The sequence below is a fragment of the Dermacentor silvarum genome, chromosome 7 (genome assembly GCF_013339745.2).
Source record: "Dermacentor silvarum isolate Dsil-2018 chromosome 7, BIME_Dsil_1.4, whole genome shotgun sequence".
Classification (NCBI taxonomy): Eukaryota; Metazoa; Arthropoda; class Arachnida; order Ixodida; family Ixodidae; genus Dermacentor; species Dermacentor silvarum.
The window spans coordinates 92,554,469-92,571,505 of NC_051160.1; the positions used below are offsets into that span (position 1 = coordinate 92,554,469).

A 17,037-nucleotide genomic window follows, 5' to 3' on the forward strand; every position below is an offset into this window, starting at 1 on the left:
ACCATCGTAGGAGGCACTCTTTGCACTTGAAGTTGTTCCGAATTGCCGCATCTACCTTGTCCTGGTATACCCCACGAGACAACACGACGAATCTAACTTCTTTGTCCGACACGAGCAGCTTGAGGTCAGCCTCTCGAAGGACAGCCATGGCTGTGCGCTGTGGAGTTGTGTTACATTTTTTAACCCGCTGTGGCAGGCAGTCAGCGCCTTCTTTGACGTACCTATCAACTTCATCTGTTCTTGGTCTACCGGCAGCCGTCCTGACGAGGCTGAGCAGTTAGGTCTTGTCAAGATGAGGGTGCTCACAATACTTGCGACCGAGCTATTCGGGATGGATGTGTCTCCAAGAACCGTGACCTCCTGCTCTTGGCCTGGAATTCGGCGTCCACCCCTGGGTAGTCGAACTACTACGTTGTCCCACATGAAGTCGGCAGTCTGAGAAGCCAGCCGCAAGTCTTGGAGGAACCTCTTCTGGGCGCTGTGGAACGGCAAGCTCTTTCTGGTTTAAAACCTGCAGGCAGTCGGTGTAGAAGCGCACCTGTCGACATGCTTCCGACCTTAATATTCGGCACATTCTTTTGGCATGACCCTCTGAAGGCACCACCATCCCGCTGACTAACAACCATAAACACATATGGTTGTTAGTCAGCACCTGTGTCTGCGCTCTCCCTTCGTCTTGTTGTTCAGTGCTGTTTCTTCTTCTCGTGGTCTTTACTAAATTGCCAATATGTATTCTGGGCATTTTTCACCACTCATACTGCAATATTGAATGAGCATTCATTAAACGCCTATGTATTGTTCCTTTCGATGCTGTTTCTTGTGCAAGAAATTTAATTATATCCTCCCAAGACCCATTGTACAGTACAATATACGTTGCCTTCCACTTTTTTTTCTTTAATTCAGTCGGAAGTGACTACGCAAAATATTCACTCTGGGTATGGAGTACGGTGCATGTGTAACTGTAAAAACGTGGTTTACTCATATTCTTGTCATGCACTTTCGGGGAATTCGACAATAAATTGGTCTAGACCTCTGTGTCGTCCCAGACGGCCGAAAGCAACCTCGAGGCTTGTTTCGAAGTCACCAAGTTTGCGTGAAAATACCGGACGCGGCAGCAACTTGACAATGTATTACACGTACGTATATAGTTCCAGCTTCATCTCAGCGTTTAAACGAGGAAATTAAGTTTTTACCACTAGCTAACATGAGATGATGGAGATAGTAATTTTTTTTTCACGCAGATGGAGACGGAGCTTTTGACATCTATCCGTGGTATTCAAATTAAAAAAGTTTTTTTTTCAAGTTCAAGGCAGAACAGTAGACAATAAAAACCACCTTGAAGAGCAATTATGTTCCGTTGTGTTCGGGTCTCCGGAGGATACTGGAGCATGTGAGTAACTTTCTATTTGCAGATCTGAAGCGCAGTAACCTGGCGGCGCATTTGAAGACCGTAATGGAATTGCCGTGTGTGTTGCACTTGTAATAGACGAGCACCAACCTTGCAGTTAGACATGTCTGGAGCATGTCCGGTGCTCCCTGAAAAAAATCGTCTAGGAGCGTTTCTTTGGATTCTTTTTATCTTCAGATAACGTACCGCCGGCGATGTTCAAATTCGTATAATATACGTAGTCATACGAAATTATACGAATTCGTATAATAAACTCAGTATACGAAAGAGCAATAGGAGGAATTCCTCAAGAGCAGCAACCTTCAAATTCAACTCCAGGCTGTCCAGAGGGCCCACGACATCGCGACGGGACTTGGTCTCCCGGTCCCATCGTGGGCGGTGCCACCGACTTATTCTGGGGGAGCCTCCTTCGGCTCCCCTAGATCTCAGCTCTTCAGGACTCAAATAAAGTTCTTGTCATGTGATGTCGATGCGAGGTTTAAATTGCTGACTTTATATCACCTCAGGATTATGCGACGCTATATTTTAGTTTAAAAAAATCAAATGTAACGTTAATGTAACGACACGTTCCAATGTTCAAAGCGTAACTGGAACGCGTTCCTTTCGCATCAAAGAAACTTGTAACGGGTAGTCGTTTCAAGATTGGGAAGGAACGAGGAACGAGCTATTGTTCATGTGTTAGAGTAACGTCTACAACACTGCGGTGAAGGCACCACGACGAAGAGATTAACGACTGGGACACGTGCAAGCAGAAGCTGAGGGACTTGTTCGGCCATACCGCCGGGCGGAAGAATGCCGGTAAGAAAACTATTGTGAATACTCGTACAACTTTAACTGGGACTTCCGCATCGTAATAATATTGTAATTCTGCAGATAGTGATCGCCAAACGTACTAATGGGCTAATAGTCATTGCAAAAAGGTAATTAACCAAAATGTAATTGTTTTTGCATTTGCGACACCCACACTTACTGTCCATCGGCGAAAGTGGCCCGAAGAAAGCGTGATGTTGGTTCGGCTTTCTGTACTAACCATATTCTACTTGAAAAGGTCAAGTTTGCACTTGCTGAAAGATATGAGGCTGCAGCGGCAGGTGAGAGCAATATGGCATTAACGATAGTGGCTACAAGAAAGCGAGACGTTAGCCCGGCTTTCTGCACTAACCATATCCTACTGAAAAAGGTCAAGTGCGCGCTTTCTGAAAGATGATATGAGGCTATAGCGGCAGGCGAGAGCAATGATATCAACGATGGCAGAGGCATCGCTACATCTGCTAGCTCTGACAATATACGATACTAGCGCGTGTTGTGATTAAACACGAAAGAAACATAACTGCTACGAAAAATACACAAGACGTTCGATTGAAAAGTTGAAAAGGAAAGAAAAAGATGGATGCTCATACATGTGCACTAAGAATGCGCTGCAGCAGCTGTCAGAGGGAAGCAAATTGTTAGTGCTTTAGACACTGAGGGACTCTGCGTGGCGAATGACAAACAACCAACGTTTTTTCGACCACCGGCCTCTTACAGTGTCATTGACTTGACATTATACTCAGCAGACATCCTCGCATCGTCAACGACGAGTAAAGATAGAATAGGTAGTGACCATTTTCCTGTCTTCGTCAACATTGCTGGATATAGAACCAACGGCCGAAAATCCTGTCCTGTGACACATTGGGATACATACAGGGACGGCCTAAGTGAATCATCTGGAGACCTGTTGGCGGACATGCTACGTAGCAAGAGATTAGCTACCGCTGAGCTGAAGCTACCCGACCACTTTCCCGCTCCGGATCTAAAGCTAAAAAATCTATGCGCTGCTCGTAAAAGAGCGGAACTGAGGCTGATGTGGACGAAGGGCGACCCACCAATGAAGACAGTGTACAACAGAATTAACGCGGTGATTCGACGTTACACGAAGAAACTAAGAAGAGATCAATGGGCCGCATTTTGTGCAAGCCTATCGGTCTTCGCGCCAGTTCCAAGGATATGGTGGGTCGTTGATAACCTTGCTGGAAACTTTCGACCAAACAAGCCATTTGAAGCCCTAGCATTGAAGTTAGGCAAGACGCTCGATTGTCTTGCGAATGCCTTTGGCCAAGTATACTCTTCTGGAAGGTCAGCCGGCACAACCAACCCGCCTCCGCCACTATCGTCGTCTCCGATGGATGCTCCTTTTACACTGAGAGAGATGGAACTAGCTATGAGCAGCCTCCGACGTCGCTGTGCGGTGGGACCTGACCGCATCAGTAATCAGATGCTGACGAACCTACCGATTGAGCAACGACGTGACTTGCTGGCATTTTTTAACAAAGTGTGGGCTAGAGGGGATATCCCACATTTATGGAAGGTAGCATGGGTGGTACCGGTTCTGAAGCCTGGAAAGAATCCTGCAGCTCTGGACTCATACAGGCCGGTATCGCTGACCTCCTGTGCAGCGAAGCTAATGGAGAACTAATGGCGTGCACAAGACTCACTTGGTCTGTCGAGCAGGGTCGAAAACTACCGCCGTGCATGACTGGGTTTCGCCAGCGTCTAAGTGCTCAAGACAATGTGCTAGACCTGCTAAGCCACATAGAACATTACAGTGCGGATGACCTGTCGACACTTGCTGTTTTTATGGATATTTCCAAGGCTTACGACTACGTGTCTCCAACAGCCATCATCAGCCAGTTACAAGTTATAGGCGTCACGGGTCATCTCTTGCACTTCATACATACGTTTCTCAATGATCGCCGCATCAGAGTCCGTCTTGGTAACACTTTGAGCGATGAAATAGGTATATTTCGATCGCGGCGTGCCACGGGGGAGTGTTTTATCTCCCTTATTGTTTAACATCGCCATGGCTAGCCTCCTAAGAGTACTAAACCATCGAACACCAGTGAAGATATATATATATATATATATACATATATATACATATACATATATACATGCTGATCATATCTGCATATGGGTCTCCGGCTACCAGCATCGGCGCCTCGCACGAATAGCCCAGGGAGCAGTAAATGTCATTCAGGGGCACTTTGAAACGCTTGGAATATCACTATCAGCAGAGAAATCATCATTCGTACTATTTCCTGGAGTAAAAGAAAATCTACACGCTTGAAGCTGAATATGGACGGATACCACATTCGACAAGTCACCAACGTCCGATTTCTTGGCGTTACCTTGGACCGCAGGCTACTCTGGCGCCACGCTGTTGACCACGTTGTGGCGTCATCGTCACAGAGGCTACATGTGCTCAAGCGAGTCGCTGGCATACGCTGGGGCAACACTCCCCGACGTCGATACATACAGCGTTGGTTATCAGTCGGATTCTATACCAGCTACCCCTGATGTCACCCTCAGATAGCCAATAGGAGCGCTTAGAAGCCATCCACAGAAAAGGTATTCGACTTTGCCTTGGAGTCCCTCAGCCAGCGTCGAACAAGAAAGTACTCTACGAAGCTGAGTCACGCCCTCTGCGACTTCAGGCTTCCCAGAGTATCATGATCCAGTTACTACGATTGAGTGAGTCTATGCCCGGCAAAGCCCTGTTAAGACGTGTAAGTAACAGGCCGCGGTCACATTTTTATGCAGCACTGAACACACTTCGCGTCTTAGGATTGCGCTGCTCGAGACAGAGGGAAAAGATACAACCGCCCTAGACTTTCGAGGACATCACATGCGACTTAAGTATACCACGATTACAGTCAAAGAGCTGCATTCCATCTGCAGAAGCCAAGTCATTAGTCCTGGAACATTTGCACACGACTTACCCGAACCACCTACAAGTATACTAAGATGGCTTTGTCAAAGTAGACGAAGACCGCTGTGCAGCTGCATTCTGTATTCCCTCTCTGAGATATGCATGGTCTGGCCGTCTGGACTGTACGGCCTCGTCGACAGTCGTGGAAGGCGTAGCAATAGCTTCTGCTCTGCGCAAACTAAAGACTGTGCCTTCGCAGAAGGTCGGCGCATGTTTGTAAACAGCGAAACGGTCTATAGTCTGCTGTAGCGAAATGGATGAAGGCGAAAGCCTGTGAGCTCACGAGAGCTTCATTGCCTTACTTGACATTTTATCCGCCCCCCCCCCGAATGCGTTAATTCCTATTACTTTTCTCCCATCATGGGTCGTGGATTCGAGTACCTTAATTAACTCTACTTAGATAACTATGCCTTAATAACTTCTTCCCAATTAACACCAAAGGTCGCGGGCTTAACTCCTACCAAAAGCCGTGGGTTAAGTGCCTCAAATAACTCCATTTTAATTACATGTGCCTTAATTACTTTCCCCTTAATAAACAGGGTAGTGGGTTTGGCTCTCGACCTTCACTGCATGTCAACAGGAATTCAACTTGGAGATATGGCCGGTTCGCCCATACTTCCAACTGGGTTCGACTCCCACCAAACGTCATGGGTTCAAGTGCCTTAATTAACTTTATCTTAATTAACTGTTGCTTAATTCACTTCGCCCTAATTAACACCAAATGTAGTGGACTCGACTCTCGACCTTCCCGATGTAAATTAAATTCCAACTTGGAGATATGGCGGGCTCGCCCATATCTCCAAGTTGGTTCGACCCCACCAATGGTCATGGGTTAGAGTGCCTTAATTAACTGTATGTTAATTACCTGTGCCCTAATTAACACCATAGGTCGTGCTAACGCTTCTTCTTGGCCTCGGCTTCACACTTTCTTATAAAGAAATTAATGGCCTGTTTCGCCCTAATTAACATCACAGGTCGTGGGTTCGCCTGCCACCAAAAGTCAAGGGATCGACTCTGTGAATTTTGGTGCCATAAAGCCGTACGCCGTAACGCCGCACATCAGATTTTTTGCCCCATGAGCCGTCTAAGGCTCTCGCCTTTAAATTCGGCAGAAACTCTAAAGAATGCTTACGGGTGGGAATGAGAAAACATTATGGTCTCTTTGGTGAAACCTTTAGTCAGCCAGAGGCTGCGACGGGACGTGTGCAATATTGCACGCACTAGGCACTTTTCTTGTTCGCTTGAGTACCTTGAAAAAGGTGGTCATAGGGCGGCGTGAGAGATGGTCGGTTGCCTTCACGCCGTACGAAAATGGGGCTCGCTGTAGGCATGTCTTTGCTGACAAAAGCGTCACTTGAGGATGCAACCTACTAAGGCAAGGACGCAAGCGTAAAAACAGGAAGCGGAGCTGCTGAGCATAGCTGTCTGGGTGGGGCGTGGCAACAGTAGCTAGTGCGAAAAATTGACCGGGAAACGGCAACGTTCTGCCACAGACCAGCTCCGCAGCTGGTCGGCAGTGGTCTTCCTTGAAAAAGGAGCGCACGCCTAACGGGACGAGAGGAAGGTCTTCAGCCCTAGAAGAGTGAGCCATCAAGGCGGCTTTAAGTTGACGGTAAAGTCATTTCAATCATTCCATTTGCCGATGGGTGATATGCGGTAGTATGGATATGGCGGACGCCAAGCAGGCACGTGAGTTCGCGGTAGAGATCCCATTCGAACTGTCTACTGCAATCGGTCGTAACAACGGTGGGGCATCCGAAGCGCGAGATCCAGCCACTGACAAACGCGGAAATCACTGTAAGTGCCGTTATGTCAGTGAGAGGAAAATGCTTCAGGCCAGCGGGTGTAACTGATCTACCCAAGTGAGTGTGTAGCGAGCACATCGGGATGGTGGCAGCGGGCCAACGATGTCGATGTGAATGTGATCGAACCAGGCATCAGGTGGGCGAAAGGAATGAATTGGCGACTTCGTGTGTCGTGTCGACTGGGAGCGTTGACAGTGAAGGCATTCGCGAGCCCAGCGGCGCACGTCAGAGTTCACACTTGGCCACACAAAGCGGCAAGTAATTAGACGCTCGGTGGCACGAACTCCGGGATTACTTGCGCCGTGTAGATTGTCTACTACTTGATGGCGGAGTCTGAATAGAAGGAATGGGTGTATTAGACCCCTTGACACGTCGCAAGGGACAGTGCCTGAAGAAAATGAAAGGGGCACGTCAGACAGCGCTAATGAAGTAGCAGAGGACCAGAGGTTCCGAAGCTCGACGTCTGAACGCTGCGCTGTGGCAATTTCTTTGAAGTCAACTGTGTTCGTGGATATTCGGTTGATACGGGAGAAATTGTCTGCGGCTGCGTTGGCTGGGCCTTCAATATATTCTATGTCTATGGTGAACTCGGAGATAAAATTGAGGTGCCGTATGTCTCGTGCGCTATAACGCGGAGTTGCGCTGGAACTGGTTGTAAAACGGCGCCGAAAGCCGCACTAGAAGTATTGGTGCAATATGCAGAGGATGCACCAGCAGGGTGACATCTGCCGATACGTTTTTGGCAGCTTGGAAGGGTGCTGCGGCGTTGGTCGTCCAGGACAGTGGAGCGGACGGAGCTTTAGTGGTCTTGAGCCGCTCCCTCAGTGACATAACAATTCGGGAGATATTGGGAAAGACGGCGGTGGAGGCTGAGCAAAACAAGGAACTCATGGAGCTTTCGCAGTGACGGTGGGTGAGGAAACTCGCGCAAGGCCTGATTATTCTTTTTCAACGATCTTACTCCTTCGCGAGTTATGCGGTGTCCGAGGAACTCAGTGTCGTGAACTTCAAAGACACTTTTCGGAGTTGATAAGAAGGCCGTGTTCCTGAAGCCGGGAGCCGTAGCATGGGCAAATGGGTGCTATGCTGTTCGGGGGCAATACTAGTCACCAGGAGGTCATCGCGGTGTGCAAAGACGAAGGGGAGTCCCCGGTTGACCTAGTTGATAAACCTCTGGAATGTCTGAGCAGCGTTTCTCTACCGGAACGGCATGCGGACGTACTCGAAAAGAGCGAATGGTGTCGCGATTCCAGTTTTTAGGATGTCCACTGGCTTGACAGGAACTTGCTGGTAGGTTTTCACTAAAGCGATCTTGCTGAATATTACCGTTCCAGCTATAGGTTGGCTGCGAAGTCATGAATGTTAGGCAGATGATAGCGATCACGGATGGTGCGCGCATTGAGCGCATGGTAGTCGCCACATGGGCGCCAATTGCGTGGGTCACGCATGTATAGAACTGAAGACCGAATGCTCGACGAAGGACGGATGATAGCCAGTTGCAGCATGCAGTCGAATTTTCTCCTAGCGATGACAAGGCGGTCACCAGCGAGGCGTCTGGGTCGGCAGAGCACTGGGGGGCCTGTGGTGACAACATGATTCCTGACGGTGTGACGTACTGGCAGATCAAGATTGGAAGGTTTTTGACGGCTGGGAAGTCTGACAGAATTGAGGCGAACGTAGATGGTATCTGTGGTACCATTCTAGTGGTTGATGTCATAGGCACGAGGATGTCTTGTATAGACATCCTAGTCATCGTGCCCACGAGGCGACGAGCGTGGAGTATGGGCGAAGTAGGTCAGAAAATCCGCGCCCAATATGGTACGTCTCCAACAATGCACACTTCGTTTGTAGCGGGGTTAAATCACGCCGTGTTTCATCCGAAGTATTACAGGCAAGTGCTTTTTCTAGCAGCCTAATGATGAAGTTTCTGTTGTGTGGAACACTGCCTTTTTGTCTCTGCGAATTTCAAGCTACTTTGTGAGAGGCGCCACTCCCATAACTACGGCGATGGACGTGGAGTCACCTGGAGGGGTGCCGGGTTCTTCCACGTCAACGGCGGCCGCTCCTAGATACTGGTCTAGTCACCCGAGGACACTGTGATCTACTCAGCGACCAGTGATGAGACCTCGAATGACAGTGACTTCGTGGCCGCAGCAAAGTACAAAACAAAGAGAAGACTCGTCAGGACATCTTCCACAATCACCAAAACTGTGATACTGCCGCGAGAGTCATCGGACCACACAATTTTATTTGTGCCTGTGGCTGCTAGCGACAATTTAAACCAGCTCAACCGCCAAGCTACATCTGTGTCGCTCGAGGCCCTTGTTCTGGGTGAGATCAAAGATGTAGGAATCAACACCCGTTAGGGCATTCTCGCTATAGACGTCACAAACCGCAACACGTAAGACGTTTTGAGGAACGTCAAGGTGCTGGGTAATACCAACGTACGCTGCTGTAAGCAAGCTGATCATGACTGTACGGCCGGTGTTGTGTATGACGTTGACGATTCAGTACGCGATGCTGAACTACATATACTCATCAAGCCGGCGACAGAGATAACTGCAATATTGGAATCCCGTCGCTTAGGGAATTCGCACTGCGGGAAGATAACTTTTAAAGGAGACAGCCTACCATCACGCCTCAAGGTCGGCCATTTTCGACAAGTAGTACGGCCTTTCTTGCCAAAGCCATTTGAGTGCCGGAAGTGTCAATGGATAGGGCATGGTAGTGCGGTTTGCACAAATGCTGCCGTGTGCTCACGATGCTCTGGGTCGCACAGCTCCGACGTCTGTCGTGCAGAAAACCAAAAAGTGCTTCAATTTTCAAGGCTCTCCCGATGCATATCTTCAACGAATGAGCAACATGTGAAAAATGAGATAAAAATCTTGAGTCAAATGGTCAGGGATGGCTCGTCGCACAGAGACGCTGTCGCTAAGGTGCGATGTCGGCGTTCACATCGCCGGATGTCCTCTATGAAATCCACTGCTATTGCTAAGGGTGTACCGCGTCCACTGACAGTCCACACACTTGCACAAACAACTTGGAATGCTAGCAGCGAGGATCGCGAGCAGGAAGTCTCTAATACCATTGCTTCATGCGAGGAGTGGTCACCGAGGCCGCGGCTAGACCAACCAGCGGAGCAGCAACGTGTAGCACGCGCGCCGAATCATGCGTCACCTTCATACAGCAGCCAAGAAGACGACAAACCAGTTGTCGCCATATTAGGGGCTCTTATGACCACGTTCCGAGCACTACTGACTGCCATACACTGCCGACATCCGCTAGCTCTCACAATACACGGTACGTATGTGTTTTACAAATGGGCGAGCAAAAAAAAAAGCACACAAACAGAAAAACCGTAACAACAAGTTTCTCAGAAAAAAAATTACAAGGCAAAGAAATGATGAATGTTGCTGTAGTATGATGATGTAGTGTTGTTACGGGGGCGTACGCATACTAGCAGCTGCGAGCTTGCAGTAGGCGCCAGCACCTGACATTCCCAATACAGCGTACGTCACCATGCATTATTCAGTGCTTGTATTGAACGCATTCTTATTTCGAGACACGCAGACTCGATCCTAGCTATCTGCTTGACGTGAAGGTATGTAGTGTGCCTGATTTTGCTTTCCGTGTGCGCTCGTCTCCCCGCGGACAACCGATTAATTGAAAAGTGGGGTCTCGTGCATTACCAGTGATTGTCATGCATTTCAGATTTAAAACATTCCTAACCACATTGTGCTTCATCGGTTTCGTCCCTGCTACAATATTGTTCTGTGTTTTCCACGCGCACCGCACAAGCAGGACAGTGGACCAAAAGGCGGGTAAATTAGTGCTACCCGGCGTCCTCTATGTAACCAGGGAACAGGCTTTTCGCAAAAAAACTGTCCACAACGCGTATGCATTATCAGCAAAACTCCCTGCAGCAAGCACGAATGCCGCATTTCATCATGCGAATGAAGGAGTAGTCGAGTGCTTTGCAGAAGGTAGTATTTCGGGAAGAAAGAACTCGACATGCGTCTGCAAAAAGGGCTGGAATGGGCTAGACTGCTCCATTCCTGACGCCGTTTGGTTTACTGAAGTGTTCAAAATCTGGTATTCCAAGGGTCTTATTCGACGCCGTTCGAGGCCACGCACAATTATCAATGGACTGGTATTCAACCACGAGCTTGACCTTCTGGAAATACGAGTAAAAGAGCTGGGCGATGCTGTTGACTATTATCTCGTTGTCGAATCCACCTACACTTACTCCGGCTCAGAAAAACCACTGTACCTCCGCTCGAACCTGAGTGCCGGATTTATGCGTGCGCATGCGCACAAGATTGTCCCGATATCTGTGGACTTCTACAACTACGACGGCGGCGATCCGTGGGGTCCCGAAAACTACTTCCGCACATCAGTCTGGTACGAAGGTCACCGTCGGCTAAAGAACATCCGAGATGACGACCTTTTCATCATGTCAGATGCCGACGAGATACCTAGCCGAGACGTGGTGCTCTTCCTGAAGCATCATGATGGATACGGAGAACCGATGTTATTGCGCCTGCGATGGCTTATGTACGGCTTCTTCTGGGAGAACCGCATGCCGGTCGATGTGAGTGGTGCGTGCACTGTAGCTTTTATGCGGGAAGTCTATGGAAACGATTCACTGCGTCTCCGTTCGATGAGAACCTTCACGCGCAATAACATGTCGAACACTGGGACGTTCAGCCAAAAGTGGATCATAGAGGGCACATCGCCACGCTACGCCGGGTGGCACTGTTCATGGTGCTTTGACGCTGAGGGAATACAGGTGAGAGGACCAATTTCTCCGTAAAGTTTTTATCAGATGAGATCTTTATACGTGGTAGCTTTATTGTTGCTGGAAAATGATACGGTGAAGCATCGTACTCTCAACACGTACATCTGAGGAAAGGTGCACATTTCGAACTTTTTCATTGCTAGGAGGCATAGTTGGCTCTAAATAATGCTAATACTAGGCGTAAAGTTTCCATTTATCGGAGTGAGAACTAATATAAGTTGAGCATATGTAATGGCGGAGCCACTTTTGATATGACGCATGGCCTATGGTAGGTGTAAATTGTCTCTGCAAATTTTCATGATAGCAATCCTACCTTTTATGACCGGCTTAATCAAAAGCGAGGCATGTTGACAATTACTATATTGTAATGAAGTAAAAGCTTGTGAAAGCAGACTAGTATACAATTTCCGAGGCTGTCACAGTTTATGTCGTCCGCGTCATCACCATCACCAAGCTGTACAACGGAAAACAGCCTTTGGAACAAGCAATGTACATACCAGCTGGTACGGGATAGTGCCATCAGTAAGTTCGAAGGTTATTTAGGTCAAGCGCAAACGGACATGAACGCCGAGAAGAACAAGACGCCAACTTTGAACAACGCTCACCGAAAAGCCTTCATGCTGATGTATCAACAAGCACAAACCTCCACACTTATCAGCAATTTCGATTGCATAATTATATTGTGACTTGTACGTAAGCCGACACACTAGAAGCGAATTAAAACTTCAGGACATGTTTGCCAAGAAATAGTGAGCATTGCGCAATGCTCACTCTTTTCAAATCTATAGCTCATTCTCTTTTTTTCCTGAACGCTTATTCGTCCTCATTCGCTGAAAATCTCTGCTCCGGTGGTACACGCGTGTGGTAGTGACTTTGCGTGCGTTCTAACGTCAAGAGAATATTTCTCGTGTTTGGTATTTGGTGTAGTCACGACCATCTGCCTGCACGCGGGGGGCTGTGATGTTAACACGTGCGGACTTATTGAGCGGATGAATGTGCTTACAGATACGCAGAGGTTTTGTAATTTGTTGAGGGTGCCTGGGCTGTGCCATTCACTTTGAGTTCGGTTCCAGCTTCGAATGCCTGTGTACGCAAGATTCTGTACAGGACTCCGGTTAGGAGGAGCAAGGCGACACGTCAAGTACAGCGATAAGCTTGTGCCGTGTGACTTCTTAGTTAATAAAACTCACGAGTAAACGTTTTTTTTTCACGACGAAGTTTAATCAGCGCCCTTCACAAGCCTTGTGTATTAAGACGATCGCAGTAGTCGACACCGTACTTGACGTTCATAGATAAAGATGGATTGGAGTGCACAGCATAATTTGCAAATACAATGCGTAATTTTTCAGAAAAAAAAAACAGGCAGCGTGCACTAGTGGTGCAAGGCTGGAGTAAACAGCGGAGCTGGTGATCAACCTAGCTTCTTCCAGGTTTTACTAGGCTTGGCTAAGTTTAGCTAGGAACTGCTAAGTGCTACTAGGCACGGTATTCCGAATCGGCTCGGCGCCGACACGCAGATTCTAGCTTGGCCGCGAGACGCGCTTCAAGATGAGCGGCGGCTTCTTCGGGTGTCCGGATCTTCTTTGGTCGTCCCATGTCGAGGCTACACGTACTCGCCCCAAAGTCAACGAGAGTTCTAGCTTTATCTCCCCGGTTACGCCACGGCCAAGCTGCGCCGCCACACATGCCGGGGCGTGGCTGGTAGAAACCTGCCAAGCCGCCGCCAGAGGTGCCTGCCGCAGTCACGGACACCGCACGCGTTCGGCGCGAACGCGGGGAAACGGGGAAACACGGATCGGCGTCGGCAGTAGCTCTGCGCGTTGCCTCGTTGGTGCTGCTACAATTTCTTTCTTTCTGTCGCTCGCTCTCATTTTCTCTTTCTCTTCCCGGCGCGCGCTATGCTAACCTTTTCCTATCCTTAACGTCCAAGTCAAGGCAACATGTGCACGGTGCGGAGAGGAGGCGAAGCACGGGCCGTTCCGCGAGGTGGTTGCTAGGCAACGAAGGAGACGTCATCGCTCAGCGAGGTTTCGTTGGCGACACACAGACTGACGGTCGGCTTAAACAGCTCCGCTGTTAAAACACGCACTCGTCTTGTTGAAGAGGAGTGCTAAGCATGTTGTCAAACGAAAGCAAGTTATATACTATGTGGGCTACTACGTGCGCGTACACCTGTCGTATTCACTCGGCTGCAAACTGAGCGCATGCCTAATGGACGACATAGCAGCAAATTCGCAACAGATATTAGCCGCTGTAGCCCGAATGATGCAGCAGCTCTAAGAACGGGACCCCAAGTACGCACGATAAAAGAAAAGAAAACTCTTGTTGGTACTACAAACCTTAACTCCTGAGAATACAATATGGGGACGCAGCCGTTTTACGCCTAATAATGAACTGTCAAATTTACTACGTCAAACACTTTTTCCTAACTTGTATGCGGAGTATACCTGTATATAAGAGAGACGTGGCAAATCGTTTTCAATCCCTGCGACCCGAACAAATTGTTTCGAAAACGAAAGAGAGAGAAAGAAAAATAAAAGCAAAGAGGTTAACCACGTTGTCCTGCTTTGCTAACGTACACTGGGGGAAGGGAAAGTTGGCAGAGAAGGAGAAACGAGAGAGAGAAGGAGAGGAAGAACAAGTGACGCGCGCGCACACACAGCAGCCTCCACCGCACTATACATATGGTCGCAGAGTTCCTACGGCTTCGAAAAATGCCTCAACACTCTCGTAGCCGTCGCTCACTGTGCTCGGACGATGGCTTTAGTGGCTCAGTGGTTTTGGCACCAAACTTGTACTCCTGATCAAATTCACTATCTAACTTCCTTTATACGGCTGCTGTGGCAGTGCCACCCGGCTTTTTTTTTCTTTTTCGATAGGGTTGCCATGAAGCATAATGTGGGAATGGAATTTATATGTTAGCGTGGAGGCCCGATACATGCAAATACTGCAACAGCGACCTGTGAAATACGCTGTGCGTGAGTCATCGCTCATAATCGTCAGTTTGGTCATATTTTACCTTAACGCCCATGAGCGCATTTTGTGAACTATATTTGCTCCAAGGCATTCTCAGAGTACACGACGGGCGTTTACTGCAGACCGAATAGTGCTGCACTTCAGTTGTAGGACATTTTCTTCGTTTGGATGAACCACGGTACAAGCAACGGCTCGCGTAATAGCAGCCCCACTGTCCGAAGTCTTCGGAGGGAGACTTCCTCATCCGGAGAAACATTATGATGGAGGTGGTACACACATTGAGAGACGAGGACACGAGCGCCTCATCGAACGGAGATTTTTCGGGGAATGAGGGCGGACCGGGGCGCTGGGGGAAGAGAAAAAGCAGGGGTTACAGGGAGCGAAGAAAAAGTGAACATTGAGGTCTGCACCGCCATCGTTATGGTCATGCCCACATGCTTGCTCGCAGTGCACGGCGCTTTAACACGTGCACACATTTCAAAGCACCGCTTTACAGACGTCAGAGTTATTTTTTAAATGCGTGCATCATCTATTCCACACGATGACTCCCGTTCTGAGTGTTGAAGAGTATAGGTACGTGTACTGCTGCTCAAAAGAGAACTATTAACTCTGTGGGTTGCTATGGTCGTAAACCCGTGCAGTACGCTTGGTTACAAACTTCGCGCTTACCTGACGGGCGACTAAGCGCAAACCCGTCGTTACTAAGCTAACGGAACAGCTATAATATGTAAAAACGAGACTCCAGTATCGGAAGTAAAAAAAAAATACTCCGCTTGACACTACGAGCTGACATCATCTACCACAACACATGCGAACAGTTTTGTCGAAAAATGTATTGAAAAAAGGTCGGATTCAGAAATTCACCGCACATACAGACAAGTAATTTATACTCTATAGAGTGCTTTTTCTTATCAGTTATGTGTGGAGTATAAGATAGACGTCGCAAATAGTTTTGAGTCTGGGCTGCCTGAACAAAACAACACAATGGGAACCTTCAGGCAGCCAAGGTAGCCTCGAAATATGATTGCTTTGAGGCTAATGACTTTATCGCCAGTGAGGTGTTCCTATTTCTACGTTTAAGTTTTTTTTTCGTGGTAGAGCATGAGCTTTATAGCTTGAAAAGGTCTTTGTTATTCAGGACGAACTGGTGGGAAAGTTGGATATGCATGTATATTTGATCACAGCTCATAATAAATTGCCAGGGACCGGCAGAGTAGACCCCACGAAGCGCTGGCTGCAACTGGCTTATCGCCACGCAAAGCGCTTGTAAATATATAATTCGATGCATAAGCATGCGCAGAAAAACAACAAATCCAAGGCGATACGTGAAGCCCTTCCTCAATAGCGGTGAACGATCTCGTGTGTAATCAAAGCCACGTCACATAAAAAACAAAAAGAAACAGCGAAAGTGCACTACGAATGTACTCTGCCGACCGAGTCAGCACGTGAACCGGTAGCCTTGAAACAACCGTTTAACGGGTCAGTATGACTAAGAAAAGACGCTCCGTATCACTTAACAACATCAATCGCGTACTAACGCAATGCTCTTTAAGCTTTGGTATCTCGCCTGCTTTAACGATTTTCGTCGTGGTCATCTCGGTGCCCCTACGCAGAATCCTACTTTGCTCAAAGTTCCTTACACCGTTTGCAGTATCGGCAATGTAGCATACCTAGGTGTCTAGAGACAGCAGAGATGTTATTGTGCTCCCTGAGCATCGTATTTAAACATCTGCCAGCGTGGCCGATGTAGGCTCGGCCACAGGGCAAGGTAATTGAGTAGACCACGTATTCTGTGCATCTTGTTGCAGAGTTTAGGTAACCTTCCGGCGCTGAAAAGACATCTTGCACTCCTACCCGTCTTCCTGTTTTACTCAGGTTGCGGGAGATGCTTCAGAAACGACCTCACCAAGTCATGCGAGCACCGCCTTGAATCCGATTTCTATAACCAGGTGTCTCGACTTAAGGGCTTGCGCCACCCCTGCACGCTTTTGCTTTCCGTAGCTGAAGACATGGCCAGAGATCTCAAAAAGCTAGCTCTCGAAAGAAATGTGGCTGACTCAGCTCACAGGGAAAAGGGTAACAATAATTTTCTACCTGCATGTTATATGACTAGGATCCCGGTATTTCCTCGTCTCTGTAGCCAGAAACTCAACCAATCCCAGCGGAAGGCGCGCGTCGCGTGCACCGAGAGGTTCCTTGCAGCACCACCAGATGGCACTTGCGTGCGCGCATCCGTGGAGGCAAGATCTTGAATTTAAAGTGGACGGAAGCATGAACCGGTCAGCATTCGAGATAAGCAAGA

At 48.3% G+C, this 17,037-nt stretch overlaps 1 protein-coding gene across 6 annotated transcripts in view; it reads left to right on the forward strand.

Moving 5' to 3' along the window:
- The first annotated feature begins 10,568 nt into the window (after positions 1-10,568).
- The window catches only part of LOC119459020 (beta-1,4-mannosyl-glycoprotein 4-beta-N-acetylglucosaminyltransferase), a 59,735-nt gene continuing 53,266 nt past the window's right edge, over positions 10,569-17,037 (forward strand). For 5 of the 6 annotated variants that reach the window (XM_049670984.1, XM_049670980.1, XM_049670982.1 and 2 more), the window contains exon 1: positions 10,569-11,750. In XM_049670984.1, the coding sequence (XP_049526941.1) occupies positions 10,662-11,750 (1,089 nt within the window). In that variant the 5' untranslated portion in view covers positions 10,569-10,661. The remainder of the gene's footprint in view (positions 11,751-17,037) is intronic. The other variant, XM_049670981.1, reaches the window with a different exon arrangement.